We start from the raw sequence: 19,294 nt of genomic DNA on the forward strand, positions 1-19,294 counted from the left end.
GACCTTTACTTACTGACTTGTCTTTTAAAGGAAGCATTCTGTGACTCTCAAAATGTACATCAGTCTTTGCCTTAGGCATAGCACTCATTTGGCATCAGACATATAAAAAGCAGGAGTGGAGCAGGGTGGAGTGGAGGGGGGAGAAATGAATTAAAACAAAGTCATTTTTTTATGGCATGGGAAAGAAATTATGGGGAGCCAATGATCCTTTGGAGCGTCACAACATTCATTACTTGGGTTTCGCAATGGCAGCAGGCACAATAGAGACTGGGTCCGTTTGCACTTCAGCATCAGACATCCGTTTGGGGCTCTGTGGAAAGGGGGAAAAAGAGAGAGGTGTAACAGGAATAAAAGTAGGGACTATTCTTGGTGACTTATTTAGCATTTTTCACATACGTTCCTATAAGATTTGTAGGTAACTTCATGCTTATGGTGAAGTAGGTTGTAGAATCTGTATCTAATGCCATATTCTGCCCTTTTTTGGTACTTATCTTTCCCCACCTTCCTGCAAAATCACATACAGCCCTCTGGAGTGTACAAAAGCTCATGGCACAATACATTTCATAGCCTGAGAAGTGCCACAGCATTCATCTGTAGTGAATAACTCTTCCCGCAGAAAGCCTGTCCATGACAGGGCTTGATGTGTGCTGGCTGACAGGGAGAGAATTTAGTCGGGTTTAGCGTCTCCACTTTGACTATATCACTATTTTTTTTGACCATTCTAAAGAACACTGTTGCAGATTCCAGAAGAAATGTCAGTGAGAAACAAAATCAATCCCAGTTTCCCCACTCTGACTTCCTAAAAGCACCCTTCCTCATTGCAGCAACACTAAAATGGCTACTTCTGCATCCTGCTTTACAGGAGCAGTCCAGGCGTACGCCTCCACAGTGTGGGTGTTCTACTTGGATCTGTGCTAGCTGCATAGCTGGCGCAGGTCTGTGTGGACCCATGCCATGAGATCAGAACTCAGAAGGGTTAGGATTTGGCAGCTGCCATGCGACCTGCCCCTTCCTAGACCTAATCTGCCCACCCCTGCCCTGTCATCACCCTATTCTGCCCTGCCCCAATCCATTGCTGCCTTGTTTGGCCCTCCCGTACCCCCGTTCTGCCCTCCTTCCACCCCGCCTTGCCTCCCTCGCCATCTTACCTGACGGTAGGTGGCTCCAAAACGGCTGATACTAGCAGGAAGGCTCTGGTATTCCTGCCAGCATCCCCGACAGCACACTTAGTGTGCTGCTGGAGCACCTTTTATGATTGACTTTATGGCAGTCAGTGCCAGTGGAAGAGGTGTGACAACAATGGCCAGGAAGTATAGGATTGGGCCATAAGTACATTATTACAGTTACAATTATCTCTTAATGTTTATCCCTGGTGGATAGCCTTTACCACCCTGTTTTAAAATGACTCACTGATGAAATGTGATCACTGTTAAGGAAGATGGTGGGATTTGTCAGTGACAAGAACTTTCTAGATGAAACCAATCATTAAAAACAGTGTTCCAAAAGACAATTACAGGAGACTCTACCAAAGTACTGAATTGTGGACATGGCCTGATCCAATTCATTGTTCAAAAGCAATGCATGTTTTCAATCCCCCTCCCCATCAGAAATGAGTGTTCAACACAACACAATGGGAGCTTTGCTCCCAGAGCAAATAGCAGCTGTGGGGGATGGGATCCAGTTGGGGATTGTGGTGGGGCAAAGGGTTAAATCCTTTCTCACATGCTGTGGTTCTCATTGGGTTTGTACACACCCACAGGCACATAGATGCATGCACATAGATGCATGCACACACACACACAAGTTCTCTGTAATGTGACCAAGAAACATAGGGCACAATCCTAACCAGGTCTACTCAGAAGTAAGTCCTATTGTGTTCAATGGAACTTACTCAAAGGAAAGTGAGGTTAGGATTGCAGCCATAACCAGTGATGGGCCTAGGCCTGTGAAGGCATAGCAGTGTACACAGAGAAGCAGGCTGGAGTCATCAGGGCAAAAAAAGATTTTGTCTCCACCCCAAGAGCACCCAAAATTAAGTGCTTTACTTTTCACTCTAGGAGTGAGTGGCAGCTATTCTCTTATATTGGAGAGAATAAAACAAAGCATTGCCCTTTGAAATGGATAGTGTGGCCGTCCCTGAACGCAAATGTGTTGTGCAAATGTGTTGTGCACTGCTTTCCTTCCCCATTGCGGTACACACACCTTGCCTCCACATGGATTCACCCCACCATCATTTTGCTAACCATCCCACCATCTTAAATAAATCCCCCACCATCATTTTGCTAACCACCCCACCATCTTAAATAAATCACAATGTGTGGGCACAGCGATGCATAAATTGCCATTCTAGGGTGCCAGTGTACCCCACGAGATGTGGATGGGGCTTTGGCAATGCAGGTGCTTCTCACTTTCCAACAGGATGTGTGCAGTGAGGACAGCAAATGCCTGCTGGAGCCATCAGAGGGCCATGAAAACATTAGGCAGCTCCAAGCAGGGGACAAACAGAATTGTTTCGCGTGCCAAATACATACTGAACCTGCATAGCTTTCTGTGCATGCGTGGGTGTTTACTCGCTTGTTCAGTCTGTGAACCTGAACCCCTTACAGCTCTACCTGGGAGTCAGCAAAAAATGTGCCCACACATGTTCACAGTCCATAATCACATTCCACTGGTCCAGCACACACATGATTTCGGGAACCCAACATTATTTTAGGGTGCAATCCTAACTCACTTTCCAGTGCCTACATAAGGGCAATGCAGCTCCTAGGTAAGGGAACAAACATTCGCTTACTTTGAGGAAGCCTCCTTGAGTGCCACCCAACTACAGGATGTAGCACACATCCCATTAGCATAGCTATGCCAGTGCTGAAAAGCTGGTTAGGGTTTGGGCCTTAGGAAATTAAAAAAAGTTGAAGTTAAGAGAGGACGAGGCATTGTACATGGAACCTTTCCATACAATAAACTACAATAAAATCAACCTGGGCTTACAAAGCACTACGTTGTTCATAGCACTGCAATTTGTTCATATAAAGTTCATATATAGCATTACTTTGTTTATATACTAGCATGTGGGCATCAAAACAGCCCTTAAGGCACGTTCTGTTTAGAGAGGTTTTTTTTCCCCATAAGAGTAGCTTCCCTACACTGAAAAGTCTTCTGCATGGGAGATGCTTAGGCACACCGATGTAAGGGCAATGCAACTCCAAGGTAAGGCAACAAACATTGCCCTTCCTTGAGGAGGCCTCCATGACTGCCCCCCAACTGCAGGATGCAGCACATGCCCCACTAGTACAGCTATGCCAGTGCTGGAAAGTTGGTTAGGATGGCACCCTTTGTGCTTCTCTGGTTAAAAAAAAAAAGTCCTAAAACTCACACCTTTGGGTGCTGTGGTGGTTCAGGCACCAATTCTCACTCTGCAGTTTAGAATTCTGTACTGAATTCCCCAGTCTAAAACATGCAAACCTCTTATCATGTGTGAAGGGAGCATACATGTAACTGGGCATGTGTCAATAGAATTAGCTCTTCTGAAGGAAGGTGTCAAATATTACGTGCACGCCAATGTTCCCATAGTAAACTGCTCATGTCTTTTGTAATCAGGTATCAATGCAAAAGTATAATAAAATTGATGATCAGCCTTCAATAGCAAGGAAAGGGCACTTGGTTCATGCTCAGACGCATCCTCCTCTTCAGCTGCAGAGAAAAATTTCATGGCAGCTGATGCAATTCTGTGTTTCTTGGAGTGACCTCAGCATCTGGTCTAGAGCCTTCAGCCTAGCACAACTGCATTTTTAAAAAACAAGAACGGAAAACCCAAACCAAACCAAAAAGCCTTCTTCCACCAGGACTGGGGAAGTTTGCTTCTTAGTTATGGTAAAGGGTAACTATGTAAAATCTGTTATTGACATTCCAAAATCCAGAATTCCTTTTGGAATTCAAATGGAGTGAAACCAAAGCAATGTCAGTATGTTGAAACCATAAGAAAGCAAAACCGAGGGAATCTGCTTGTCCCCAATTTGAGGTTAAGCCCTGATCTGCTCCCACATGGAAGCGTCCAGAGATGGCGGCTGCGTGAAAACTGCTGAAAAAAGAAAAGGATGAAAGGTAACGTACAAGGCCCTTAAAAAACCCTCCAAAGGACTGGCGCTTCTCCGTCTTCTTGGGAGTGTTTTCCTTCGTGGCATCCCCTCCATTCTGAAAGGAGTCTGTCTCGGCTCTTTCTTGCTCCCCAGAGTCTTGCTGGTCTTTGGCTTCCTCCTTGTTTTCTTTCTGCTTGCTTAGCATCTCTGTTGAGCCCTGCTTGCTCCTCTCACCATAAGATTCTCTGTTCTCCTGCGTAGAAGGCCTGTCTGTGAAGTCCAGGGTCTAAAGCAGTTTCAAACAGCAGTTATTTTTTTTTTTACAGTAAGAAATGCATTTGATTTGGAAGGAGTTTTTGAGTTTTTTTCCTCCCCTCCCACCAACTGGATGGAAAATCCTTCAGTGCACTGAAGGCTGCAATCCTGTGCAGACTTTCTTGGGAGGAAGACCCACTGAACTCTGAATTGAGCTGAACCCTGTGGGGCTTACTTCTGAGTCCACAGGCCCAGGATTGACCACGTGAGCAGCCCCTCTTAACAATTTGAGGGATTAAAAACTGCACAACTGACGTTCTGCAAAGCATTTCTTATATTCTTATATATTTATATATATGGAGTCATATATATTCTTACATGCATATTTCTTATATTCTTATAAAGCATTATATATCTATATATAGGAATGATATTCCTGCTGATTGGGTAAGAGGCACTTTTTCAAGTGGGTGCTCCTTTTTTTAGCAGGGGGAGAGTAACCGGCCCACCTCACCCCAGCACTGTCTGTTCTAGTGGCAGTCTGCTGGTATTCATTTGCATCTTTTTAGATTGTGAGCCCTTTTGGGACAGGGAGCCATTTAGTTATTTGATTTTTCTCTGTAAACCGCTTTGTGAACTTTAGTTGAAAAGCGGTATATTAATACTGTTAATAATAATAATAATTATAATATTGATGTGCCTTTTCAGCACTCCCAACTCCATTTTAGAGTGTCCAAAGTATTTCACATCTATTACCCAGTCATTCTGATAACAACTCTGTAAAACCACCCAGTATTCTTATCATTCCATATTAGAGACAGGAGGAGGATGTAGAGAGAGCACGAGGCCATTTGGTGAGATCATGGCTGGGGGGGGCAAGATCTAGACCAGGGGTGTCAAACATAAGGCCCGGGGGCCAGATACGCCCCTCCCAGAAGCTTTTTATATGGCCCTCAGGCTCTCAGCTGCTGAGCACTGTGCTGGGGTGTTACTGCTGAAACAGCAGCCCACATGAAAATTGGGCTCTCCCATATCTTGAAATATAATCAAGTTTTGCGTATTTTCTCTTCCGTCATTTGCAGTTAATGAGAACAAAGTGCTGATTTCTGGCTGTCAGCTGCTTAATGATGTCACTTTCTGGTTAATGGCGTCACTTCCGGCCCTCAGCAGGAGTCCTGAATGCTAATTTCGGCCCTCTGAATGAAATGAGTTTCACCCCTGATCTAGACCATGCAGAGTGACTAAGCCAATGCTGAGCCCCATCAATACACAGTTGATACACAGTAAATATTAAATTTATTAAATTTATTTATTTATTATTTATTATAATAAATAATAAATTTATTATTTATTTATATTTAATAAATACTGTTAATAATGGGGGGGCAGAAGGTGATAAACGCTATACACTGGGTACTGCTGACTCCCCTGCAATAAGTACCAGGGTTTCTAGGGGGAAAGTTACATGCTTCCCATGTTCCTCATTATCTTTTACATGGCCAAATCTGAAGTCCAGGAAGTTGCCATATGGACACAGCGTGGGGGGGGGGAGTGTTCACATGCATGCATGCACCGATGCCACTATAACAAAGCAGTAACTACGTGTTCATTCCAAGACATGAAGCACAAAAACCCAGAAAAAGAAAGATATCAGAAATATTAAAACAAGAGGTAAAAGACAGCAGGCTACAGAAAGGAAAGGTTGTAAGAACAAATTCCCTCTGTATTAAATTACAATACTCCACCAGAAGATTGACAAGCCATGATTTGGTCAAGGAAGTCCAATGATATAGAAAATTCTGCATGGAATTGCAAATGGAGAAACTATGATTTATTTTATTTTATTTCAATTTTTTTTTTTTTTTTGCATAGCAAAAAACTATTACAAGGCAGTTCACCCCAGCAAAAGGAGGGAGAGAAGCGTTTAGGCAAGGTTTGACGTTTAAAAGAATTGACAATGATGAAGATTTTAAAAGAAACTAAATGGCACTGTTAGTATTTCTGCAGTTCCGGATTACAAACTGTCATGAATTAACACCCATCCCTCCCACACTCTACATTTCAGACTAACTCCAGTCTGGTATATCATACTCAAGTTGAACATCTGGAAACAAGCACACTCTTTATGAATGGCCCACAGGTTGTAATATGTTTAGCAGCATAGCTAGAGGGGGGCAAAATGGTAAGTACTGCAGGTGCCGCAACATGCCGTGTAAGCAGCCCCTCTCACTTGCTGCCGAAGTCATTCCGGGCAGTAACGGAAACATGCAGGCACTTGCCGAACCAAATGATATCTCCTGCATGTAGTTGTTGCTGCCCGGAATGGCTCCAATGGTGAGTAGGAAGGGCCGCTTACATGGTACATTGCTGAGCCTGCAGTACTTATTGTTTTGTCCCCTCTAGTTCTGCTACTGCTTATGTTCAGTGTTCGTGGCAAAGCTATGGCCTAGCTTCACGCTCTCAGTTTAATTATTTATAAGACAGTGTTTCTGAACTTTATTTGCTTGGGCACAAGGATCTGGTATATTCAGCCTCTTATTTTACATTTGCAAACTGCACAACCAACCTCTGGACTCTGAATAAGCACTGAATTCAAAACACTGGCTGAAGAAAATTCTCCCACTTTTACTGACAGATGTTCCTCCTTTATCATATATGTTGGTGAACATGTAGTATCTGGGTAATGGCTCAAACCATGGCTAAGAGGTTTGGGAATGGGTTGCAAGATTGCACATTTCCTCGCCCAAATCCTTCCCCTCCCTTATGCTGATTTCACCCGTCCCAGCAGCCCTTGACATTTTCACCAGTGTTAACCAGGGTGCCCTCGTCATGCAGCATTTGACACAATGGCATTTAGCAAGGACTAAAACAAATTTCTTGGACACCTGCAGCAGCAAGAGCGGCAATTGTTGAGACCTGGAAAGTGAACATTGTTCTCCTACAGGCCCTTGCCAATCACTACTGCTGTCAGTCACCTTGGAGGTCTGTTGTCAGACAGAAAGACAAGAGATACATGTTTTAAATGAGCAAATATATAACAGGCACTAACATTAGACCTGTTAAAAGGGAGAGAGAAGAACTAGAGAAAGTTTGTGGTTGTCTAGCAGGGAGGTGCACTGATGGAAAAGATTTCACCTTTCAATTTCCACTTGTCATGAAAATGTTACAGGGAGAGGATCCCTGCCATTAAAAAAAATGGTAGGTTCATTGCTTTGCCACCAGCCATCTGATTTCCCCAGTTCCTCTCCCCCCTCATTGTCAAGTCTTGCTTTAAGTTTCAGTTGTCTGTGGAGAACAAATGGCGGTGTCAAGAACAGCTTGCAAGGGAGCAGAGAGAGTACACTTGGGAGGTAATTTTATCCCTGCTTTTGTCTGAATATCAGTAGAATGTTTTAGTAGAAAAACTGGAAGCAATATCATCAGAGAATTTCTTTAAGGCTGACCATATTAATGTTTAAAAGCAGAAAATTGACACATCCCAATCCAGCCCAATCCAACACCCCACTGGAGAAGTCTCAAGGGATGCATTGGGCTGGGAAAAGGGGTCCGTGTCTTGGCATGCACCTATGCCACTGAGACCCACCCCCTCCTGCCTCTGAACTGTCTCAGTTTGGCGCACTTTCCACTCCACTCCTTTCTCAAACTGCCCCCACTGCCACCTTCCCTGCACCTTCCCTGCATGAGGTGGCTACCATGCGCATGGGGTCTTCAACTGTTTGCCCTGGTGGTTCCACAGTGCATGAAGACAGCATGGCTTTTACGATGCCAGCCCACAACTTACAGCAGTGGATTGTGACATTAGAGTTCTAATTGACTGGTCCAATATATAACAATTGAAGCATAACCATTTATTCTTGGCTAAGGCTCCAATCTTATCTATAACCCCCCACTCATACATTCACACCAAAAAAGGCTCACGCTGCATCCCATGGAAGACAGAGGCCTCACCCCTAGCCCATTCACACAGCTGCCAGAGACTGCCCTGGAGTCCTCCTTATACTCACTGGTGGTATCAATGAGCATGACAATATCATGCAACACACCAGGATCCATGCACTTCTGCTTGGACCGTGGAACTTCAGCTGGTGGAATGCATGTCCCACCAACAGCAGCTGGGAGATAGGATTGAAGGTTGCAATCTTAGACACACTTTCATTGGGGTAAGCTTCATTGAATACTATGGGGCTTACTTCTGAGTAAACATGCATAGAATTGTAGTTTTTCACTTTCTATCTTCAAAGGCGATACTTTTTTTTTTTTAACCCAACAGTACCATTCTGAATTCATTGGAAAGAAAAGAGGAATACAAAAAATAGGAATACAAGAGTCATAGAATGAACACAGTATAACAGTATCTTGTACAAAAACTTGATCCTGTCACTAGAGTAGCAAGGTGAAAGACTGAAAGGAGAATATAGATGAACCCATCACCAAGGGAAGACTGAACTGGTACACTTACTTGGTGATCAGGTGCTTGCCCATTTACCTCTTCTGTAGGGGTTACCTCTGCATCAGTTTTGACTGACTAAAATAACAGAATATAATATACATTTCTAACATAGTGATTAAAAATAGTCTTCTCAGATGATGCTTGTTAGGCCCTTTTGTCTTGAACTCTGGTTCTGAACTTATGAACAGGGGAAAAGTTCTTTTTATCAGAATGCAACTCAAAGATTTCACAGCTCACTTTCCCCAAGCTGGAAAGCTTCCTGGGTGTGTTCTTTAAGGACTTGCTTGGGAATTCCTTGCCTCCTTGGACATGGTTTTTTTCACTGTACTCAGCTCTCAGAGTGGGCAATTTCACTGAGGATGTCCTCTGAGACTTATCTCCATGCATGGAAGTACAAGAGAGACCATAACTCAGTGGCACATATAGTGTTCCAGCTGTAATCCCCAGTAACCCCCTGCTTTAAGGGGTTTCAGACAACAAGCCAGGAAGACTCAGCTCAGGTCTCTGGGAAAGGTGCTGTCATTCAAGAAAGATAGTTTTGGGCTAATGCTTTGACAGTATAAAGCAGTGGTTCCCCAACTGCGAGCCGTGGCTCCCCAGGGAGCTGTGGAAACCAGTCAGGGGAACCACTGAATCCTCATGAAAAACCTGCTATACAATTAACAGGATTGCAGCCCTAATGGGAAGCCACAGCGAATGGCCCAGTAGGTCAAGGGAACCACCGTTTGAAAAAGTTTGGAAACCACTACTGTAGGGGCTAATTTAGGTGTTCATATACCAGAAGGAACTAAAGTGTGTATTTTCATATGAGTAGCATGTTGGAAAATTAGCATAAAACAAAGGGGGTTTCAACTGTGTGGCAAAAATGAAATTCAGGCTGGCCTGGTGAATGTCCTGCAGGCCAAACCAAGATGTCTCTGCAGTGTAATGTCAGCATTGGAAGGAGGAGATAGGAGGAGAAGCAACAAGTGGTAGATGGTATTGCTTTTTTAATGCTACAATGAACACACTAGGAATCCCGTTTCAGGAAAGCCCCATGCTATTTTCCCTTCAACACATATGACCGTCAGTTTAAAAATTACATGAAAATGTATTGTTTCTCAGTGTACATTTGCCCCTTGGACCCTTCATGGCCTCCTGTGACACTATCAAATCACAAATGTTCTTTTGGAGGTACTAAAAGGGCAAGTGCCCCAAGTGGGGGGGGAGGGGAAGCAATTCACTGAAATGGTTGATATCGATAAAACTACCTTGAAATTAGGGACATCACTTCCTGTCTGATGTGTTTTAGTGGAATTCAAGGGTATATGCATGAATCTATGTGTACGTAGAATCCAATTACATTTCCCACCTACTGGGTGTTCAATAAAAAGATAGCACAGAACAAGGTGTCTCAAGATGTGCTCTATTTTTCCACTTGGGGAGGGCTAAGATGGTGATTCAACTCAAACGTAAGAAATGGTGTCAGGTTTAAGCTCCTGCTTGAGCCAATACAAGCTCAGCATACAAGATCTGTTCCAGTTCAAATGTAATGGGATACCATGGTTTCTGCTACATGAATGAGCAGTTGAGAGATTTGGTTTTGCATGCTTCTCCTCTCCTCTCTTGATTTGCTGTATGTGATAGAAAGTATCACTTTCCGTTTGTAATAAGCCACAGTTCCCCATTATGTATGAACCTGGGATTCTGTTGCTTATTCAAAGCAGAGTTATGTAGCAAACAAGGATTTGAAGCCATGGATCAGATCAGAGGTCATCTAGTCAAGTATTCTGTTTCCCACAATGACCAGCCAGCTACTTCTGGGATGCCTATAAGATGGCTACAGCTCTCCCCCACTGCTTGTCCACTAGGAGACATAATGTCTTCGCAAATTAGAAAATACTTTGGGAATAATCTTCTGAATTATATTTACATCTACTTGACTTTGTTGTATTATATATGGTGGGAAAGAGTTCATCACTACAAAGCTGGCTGATTGACAATGCTTGTTCCAAGCAAGATCCAATGCTTACCCAAACAAGATGAGCTGGTGAAAAACCAAGGAGTGTGCCTATTCAAAGAACTGCAGTACCACTGGGGTCATATGCTATATCTTGTTCACACAAGTTTGAAAATGCCCTTACCAATTTGAAGAATTTCCTCAGATTTGTTTTGGAAGGCTTCTCATTTCCTTTGGGTTTTATTTCTGCAACTTCCTGGCTTTTGCTGTCATCTTTAGGAAGGGCTTCAGGAGGGGCTTCCATTCTCTCAGTGTGTATCACCTCTATGTCATCTGTTGGGCTCTGCAGGTCAGTGCGACAAATGTTAACATGCAGTCAAAGTGTTGCATTGTTCAAGTACAAGACTGCAAGTCTTAACACATGATTAAGCATGTAGCTCCTGTATAGCCAGATGGTCTATTTTAAAAATTCAGACTCTCACTCAGAAAAAGAATAATGCCACATAGGGATACAAACATTTATTTCAAAACTTATGAGCCAACTGCCAAAGAGGGAAACATGTGGCCACACAAGTAAGAACAAGGGTCCTGTATTTTGGAGGGGGGGGGTGTTCTGCTCCCCACCTCTTCCCCAGGACAATCTTTAACTGAAACAGCTGAAAGTTTACAGAGCACAGGCCGAAGGGCCCAGTTTCCCTGGCATTTCCAGTTAGAAAGATATTGGATAGCAGGGCTGGGTAAGTTCCTTCCCTGAGGCTCAAGAAAGCCACTGTCAAAAGGCTGGGCCAGCCTTAGCTTAAGGCTGCAATGCTATGCACACTTTCCAGGGAATAAGCTCCATTAAATATAATGGGACATACTTCTGAGTAGACGTGCATAGGATTGTGCTGTAAATGGTGCCTCAGGTGAGGAGCATCTCAAGTGCCCATTTCCAGGGTTTAAGTTTTGCATACCTTTTAAACACCTTATATTTAATTGCATTTGTAGCCCTTTTCAAATCTTTAATGCAGAATCTATATGGATGAATGATCTATCCCTATCATATATCGCAAATCTTTATCCAAATCCTTAATTATCGCTAATAATTTCCCCAATTAGGATTATCCCAGTCCTTATGGGCCACTTGATCCTGTTCCGGCAGCACAGTATGCTTTACGGCTGTCTCAAAAGGGGGCACGCTATACAGTGTGACCTGAAAGTCACAAGTGGCAAGCAGCTGGGCCTCTGCACAGGTGGCCTGCCAAGGAGTCCCCGCTGCCAGTAAGTCAGCATGGGCGGGGTGGACAAAATGAGGAGAGGAGGGGGAGGAACTGGGAGGAAATTGGGGTGGGGAGAAAGATGAATTGACACTGGGAAGGGGGCAGTATCGGTGGCAGCGACACCACTGATATTATCCCTGTTCCCAGCCTTGATCCCCCGACTCAGGTCTTGGTACCAAAGCAGGTCCAAGTAGACCTATCAGGGCAATGGAGGTTTGCCCAAGGGCTAGGGGAAAAAATGTTCCCTTACTTGGAGGAGGCCTCTGGGACCCAAAACTCTTCCTGCTGGATGCAACAACTGCCCCATTGGTACAGCTGCAATGGCACATGGGGGGTTACATAAATTTGCAGTTATGGCTCTATAAATGTGTGGTTCATTCATGCCATATATAAGGAGATAAAAACAAAACTGTTTCTTCTCATTTTCAGAAGCATTTTCATTTTCAGAGTAACCGAAATGAGTGGCCAGGGTGATCTGCCCAGTTCTTCGTGGAGCAGCACACTGGGAGGAGAAGCTATCTTCATACTATCTTAAGAACATAAGAACATAAGAACAGCCCCACTGGATCAGGCTATAGGCCCATCTAGTCCAGCTTCCTGCATCTCACAGCAGCCCACCAAATGCCCCAGGGAGCACAGCAGATAACAAGAGACCTGCATCCTGGTGCCCTCCCTTGCATCTGACATAGCCCAGTTCTAAAATCAGGAGGTTGCACATACACATCATGGCTTGTAACCCGTAATGGATTTTTCCTCCAGAAACTTGTCCAATCCCCTTTTAAAGGCGTCCGGGCCAGACACCATCACCACATCCTGTGGCAAGGAGTTCCACAGACCAACCACACGCTGAGTAAAGAAATATTTTCTTTTGTCTGTTCTAACTCTTCCAACACTCAATTTTAGTGGATGCCCCCTGGTTCTGGTGTTATGTGAGAGTGTAAAGAGCATCTCTCTATCCACTCTGTCCATCCCCTGCATAATTTTGTATGTCTCAATCATGTTCCCCCTCAGGCGTCTCTTTTCTAGGTTGAAGAGGCCCAAACGCCGTAGCCTTTCCTCATAAGGAAGGTGCCCCAGCCCCGTAATCATCTTAGTCGCTCTCTTTTGCACCTTTTCCATTTCCACTATGTCTTTTTTGAGATGCGGCGACCAGAACTGGACACAATACTCCAGGTGTGGCCTTACCATCGATTTGTACAATGGCATTATAATATTAGCCCAGGGGTGCTCAAACTTTCAACTTTAGGGATGCTGGACCTTTAACAAGTGTATAGAAGAGAGAATTTCAGCAGTAGCAACTTGTCATCCCACAGATGACAAGCTGCAGCTGCTGAAATTATCTCTCCTACACAATTTTAAAGGTCCAGGATCCCTAAAGTTGAAAGTTTGAGCACCCCTGTATTAGCCGTTTTGTTCTCAATACCTTTTCTAATGATCCCAAGCATAAAATTGGCCTTCTTCACTGCCACCGCACATTGAGTGACACTTTCATCGACCTGTCCACCGCCACCCCAAGATCTCTCTCCTGATCTGTCACAGACAGCTCAGAACCCATCAGCCTATATGTGAAGTTTTGATTTTTTGCCCCAATGTGCATGACTTTACACTTACTGACATTGAAGCGCATCTGCCATTTTGCTGCCCATTCTGCCAGTCTGGAGAGATCCTTCTGGAGCTCCTCACAATCACTTATGGTCTTCAACAGCTGGAGTGTCAGAACCATTTTTTTTTTCCAATCCCAATGGCTGTGTGCCACCCCATGCCATTAATTTTTGCACTCCATGCCTTTAATACTTTTTTCTCTTTCAACCATAGACTAGTTTTAGAGTTTTTAAAGAAGAAATGCTTAGTCCCTGATTCAGAGACACTTGCATGCAGCACAGCAGATGCTACCTACACATGTTTCTTTAAAGTACATGTTTAAAGTACATGTTTCTTCCTGTACTTAGAAAAGTAGAATGTGAAATGTATAGTTAGGCTAGAATCTTTCTGACATGCTCCTTTTCTACTTTCAGGAACTTATTTTCTTTTTATATAGAGAGCCATGAAAAATGTAGTCGTCCATCAGCAGTGATACAATTCAGCAAGACAGTACAATGTCATTGTATGTACAGAGAGCTTTCAAATTCACATTTCAGTGTAGCTGCACAAACCGCTATGTTGTCTATTTTTGACAGTTTTGTACTAGAACAGTAAATGTGGACTTGTAGGCCCTCCTAATGCAACACTACTTATTTGTTTGTGCAAATCTATGGGATTATGTTATAGGAAGAAACAATACTGGGCTACCACCAAAAATGGAAACCCTCTGTCAATTTCTCCCCTTCTCCTTCATAGTGTGTTACAATTACCTGTGTTCTAAAATCACAATGTTAAGTGCTTCAAGAGCCATCAATGACGCTAAGGAGGGCTTGGAAAGCTGACAGCACTGCGACATCAGAATGTAATTAATATACATTATGAAGGAGGATAGAGAAAACTTGACTCGAGGCTGCCATTTTCAGCAGTAGTAGCATGTTTCATCATGATGCACACTTCCATCAATTTAGTCTGTACTATTGTTAACAGTAGTGATATAATTACATCAATTACATCTATTATTAAGATTGTGAGCCCCTTGGGGACAGAACTACCAATATGTAGAAAACATAAATATTGTAGGCCACCTTGGGCAATTCCTAATGGAATGAGGAAAGACGGGATATAATACTTTTTAAAAAGCAATAAATATTGACAAGGCTCTTTGTCATAAGAAGTACATAGTCATGATTTAATAAAACAACAGTAAAAAGAACAAGCACTATTATTCCTCATCCTACTCTATATTGTTCTCACCCTTCATAAGGTTCTCACCTATGTCATAAGAAGTACATAGTCATGATTTAATAAAACAACAGTAAAAAGAACAAGCACTATTATTCCTCATCCTATTCTATATTGTTCTCACCCTTCATAAGGTTCTCACCTATGTCATAAGAAGTACATAGTCATGATTTAATAAAACAACAGTAAAAAGAACAAGCACTATTATTCCTCATCCTATTCTATATTGTTCTCACCCTTATCTTTTATTTAAACTTTTCTGTTTGTCCTTGACTATAAAGCACAGTGTAATAATAGTACTGTTGTGACAGCAGAAAGAGATACACGGAAAGACACAGCCTAATCAAATCTCGTATCTCATATTAATAGTAACAAGAGCCAATAAATAATACAAATGAGTCATAACAATTGAAAACCATGGCACTACTGGAAGAAGCTTTTCAATAATTAAAAATAACAGATACTAATGCTGTACTTGGAAAATTGCATCACATGCCCTCACCCCTGCTTTTTTTGTTCTCAGCATATCTTTGATCATATTTTGTTGGGGCACATGCAAAAGCAGCTACTTCAGCAATTGCATTTCTATTGCTGCCAGTAGTAAGAGAATGAGCTCCTGGAACTCAGACGTAGTCACTACTTGTTTAGGTGCAGGAGTTAACAAAGCAGGACACATTCTCCATAAAGCAAACTCTCTGCCAAGCGTTCATTTTTTTAAACAGCCTCACATGAGATCATATTACGGCTACTGCTGCTACAGCTGTAGACCAAATGCATTTTGTCTCTCACGCTCTGTTGATGCAGTGGGTTGAGTTTCACTAGTGATAACAATTGTATCCTGGGAGGAAATTCCAGACAGCCTCATGTTCAAAGAAAACGTGGGATATTCAGTCACCCAGGAAGCCTAATTAACTGGCTGTTTTATGGCTTGCCAAAACCATAACAAGTATTAAGAAGAGTGTCTCTCACATGCTGATGATGGTACAAATTTGAGGGTTACTTTTGAAGACTGGGTGGAAATAAAGCATACAAAAATAAATGAAACAGGTTGGTTTTGGGGGAGCATCTGAATGGCTCTGAAGGGGAGTGGGAGGGACTGCTTGTACACCATGGTGAGGCTCCCTGCAAAACTAAGTGCTTTGCACCCCCTCTAGCTATGCCACTGTCACAAAAGAAAGCAAATATCTGGAGTCTACATGTACCTTTTTCCAAAAGAATTTACTTAGGGGTGTGGGAGTGGAAGAAGATCTCTCTTTTGTCATCTCTTTTGGAGTTTCATTGATGATGACTGCTGGCGATGCTGTTGGTTGCTGTTGTACAGGAGGTTCAGGGGCTTTTGTGATTTGCTTTGTTGTGGGAATCTCTTGTGATGGAAGGACGCTTGTCTCTGATGTCACATTAGCGGAGCTTACAGGCGGCTCAGTACCCTAGAAACACAAGTGAACAGTTTTCAACATTACCCCTGGGAATAGGCACAACTTGTACTCTCAGGAGAAAGACAAGACAAAATGATGTAGCATAACTATGCTTTGCACAAGGCCACTGATTATTACACATCTCAGAATTAAAAATAAATAATAATACCTAATACTTGTCTACCACTTTCTAAGTACGCCATGCACTCCATATGTGTCTTGATGTAATCTTTACAGCAACTCTGTAAGGAAAATAACAGCCCAATCCAGCGCAAATCCCTGCACAGAGACTCAGCAGTGCTGGGGTGGGCTATGCTGCATTCTGCATTGGAAAAGTGATTTCTGGATGCAAGTCCCAGCAGCTGCAATGGGGCAACTCGGACCTGTGTGAGCTACATAGCTGGCGCAACTCCACATTGCCTTGTGTAGGCAGATCAGGCCTTGAAAGGGGGATAAGATGCGGCACGTGCCACTGGCACCCTCCCGGGCCTGATCCACCCATCCCCATTGCCACACTCCTCTACCCTGTTATACCCTCTCACCACCCTCGCCTGCCCTCCCCCCAACTCTGAAACCACAGGGCATGGAACCTACTGTGTCTGGCATGCTCTGGCTCTTCTACTGCTACGTGGGCCAGTTCGACCCTTTGTGCCAGCCCACCCAATTGCTATGCCATTGCAAAGTGCTTTATGTCACTTTTGTGATGTCAAGAACCAGTGCAGCACATGCTGTGCCAGTGTGCACACGTCTCAGGTTTACTCCATAAGTATTATTTTCCCCATATTGCAGTTGGAGAGTTGAGGCTCAGTGACTTCATGGCAGAGATGAGCGTCAGACCAGGGGAGTCCTGATTTGCAGCTCAGTCTCTTAGGTACTACACTGTACCACCTATGCAGTTATGAAACAGGTTAAGGCAAGTTCAAAGACATTCACATGGGAAACCAAGTCTAATTACAGTGTCCATAATGGTGAAATTTGTAGCAATGGTGGGATGGCACACAGCAATGTTATTCGATAATCTTACTCACTTTGATATTGGTGTCCTGTTGGGCTTCTTTCTTTGCCTAAAAGGGAACAAGACACATGCAGAGAAGCTAGTCATTCAGGGTCTGCCAGTCTATACCATTGGGAGCTATCTGTGACTCCATCACTTTCAAGGATCAAATATATATCTTTGTATATATGATCACACACTCATTTTGCATGACTGTTGGAATGGTGAAGTCATCATATACTGGACACTGCATGATGGCTGGTGATGTAAATGTTTCAGTATTTCTCTAACATACTAAGGGCACAATCCTATCCAACTTTCCAGTGCTGCTGCAGCCACAATGCAGCTCTGAGGTAAGCGTTCCCTTAACTTGAGGAGGCCTCCATGGCTACCCCACCACCACAGGATGCACCGCACACCCCACTGGCTTGACTTCCTCAGTACTAGAAAGTTGGTTAGGATTAGGCCTTAAGATTGTGGTCCACAAATTTTGAATATTTCCCTGGAGATGGTGAACTGATAGCTGAACTGAAGATGTGTTTGAACAGTCACATAAGTGAATAGCATGCATGCCCCCCATGGAGGAAAAAGCACCCTGTGATACATCTAGTACATTGTTTCCCAGCAGACAATGCTTATGGGAATTTATGCTACGCTCCATGTTCCTCTAATGATGAAAACAAAATCAACTCATTTATTTGCCATTCAGCCACCTTTGACAGAACGTAATATACTCTTTAGCAGCATCAACTCTGTTGAATGCCTGCAACATTTTTAATGATCACCAACCCTCAATTCAAGGTAATGATCTTCACACATTTTCAGCATATATTCTGACTTTACACAAATGGTTAAGTTCATTGCTGCCACACCCTCACTTCCCAGTGTTACATTACTGAGACATGTCATAGTTAAATAAAATAAGACAGAATGTGGTACAACCCCTGCTAACTGAGTAAGAGGCACTTTTTCAAGTGGGTGCTCCTTTTTTTAGCAGGGGGAGAGTAACTGGCCCACCTCACCCCAGCACTGTCTGTTCTAGTGGCTGTCTGCTGGTATTCATTTGCATCTTTTTAGATTGTGAGCCCTTTTGGGACAGGGAGCCATTTAGTTATTTGATTTTTCTCTGTAAACCGCTTTGTGAACTTTGAGTTGAAAAGCGGTATATAAATACTGTTAATAATAATAATAATAATAATAATAATAATAATAATAATAATAATAATAATAATAATAACTTAGAAAGAAGTTCTACGGAACTTCTACAGAAACAAATGAGACTGATTTACAAAAAATGGCAGTGGCAATCAGAGAATTGGTCTCCCTACCATATTAGCCCATTATTCCGTATCATTTTCACACATTTTCAAGAAAGAGACCATGTTTCTCTAGTCAATTGGCAGGACCCAACCTACCATTTTCAGAATCAAGGTGAAAGAAACCCCCCAAAAATATTAGACTAAAAATATGAAAGCAAATCCTGTGAAGAAAAGTTGAGGGAACTAGGTAGACTTACCAAATACAAAGGAGGACAGGGAATTTTGGCAGGTGCAGCTCCACATGAAAGGGTTTAAAAAGCTGTACCTACCAAAATTCCCTCTTCTATGCAATGGTTAAAGGTATAGGTACTCTGTCCTCCATTGTATCTGGTAACCCTAGAACTAGGTATGGGTACTCTGTCCTCCATTGTATCTGGTAACCCTAGAACTAGGTATGTTTAGGCTGGGGAAGAGAAGACTGAAGAGGGATGTGACAGCACTCTTCAAATACCTGAACGGCTGTCACGTAGAAGAAGGCACAGATTTGTCCTCTTTTGCCCCAGTGAACAGACCTAGATCTAATGGGCCTAAACTGCTGAAGAGGAGGTTTCTGTTCAATATCAGGAAAAATTTCTTAATGAGCTAGGAGAGGTTCAAAAATGAAACTGATTACTGAGGGGAGCAATGGTTTACAACATATTTATATAAAAGCAATATATTTTTTTTTTGGGGGGGGCAGGGTGGCGGCAGTCCACATAAGTCTGTCATGACCATAGTATGATCCTGGGCATATTGAAGTATGATTGTGTTCAACCACGATGCTG

At 43.0% G+C, this 19,294-nt stretch overlaps 1 protein-coding gene across 1 annotated transcript in view; it reads right to left on the reverse strand.

Moving 5' to 3' along the window:
* Positions 1-229: 229 nt before the first annotated feature.
* Positions 230-19,294, reverse strand: part of BCAS1 (brain enriched myelin associated protein 1) — a 63,928-nt gene continuing 44,863 nt past the window's right edge. The window contains exons 7-11 of the mRNA XM_066626209.1: positions 17,246-17,281; positions 16,005-16,229; positions 10,905-11,063; positions 4,111-4,362; positions 230-310 (exon numbers count right to left, since the gene is read on the reverse strand). Coding sequence (XP_066482306.1) covers positions 230-310; positions 4,111-4,362; positions 10,905-11,063; positions 16,005-16,229; positions 17,246-17,281 — 753 coding nt within the window. The remainder of the gene's footprint in view (positions 311-4,110; positions 4,363-10,904; positions 11,064-16,004; positions 16,230-17,245; positions 17,282-19,294) is intronic.

Source organism: Tiliqua scincoides, chromosome 4 (genome assembly GCF_035046505.1).
Source record: "Tiliqua scincoides isolate rTilSci1 chromosome 4, rTilSci1.hap2, whole genome shotgun sequence".
Lineage (NCBI taxonomy): Eukaryota > Metazoa > Chordata > Lepidosauria > Squamata > Scincidae > Tiliqua > Tiliqua scincoides.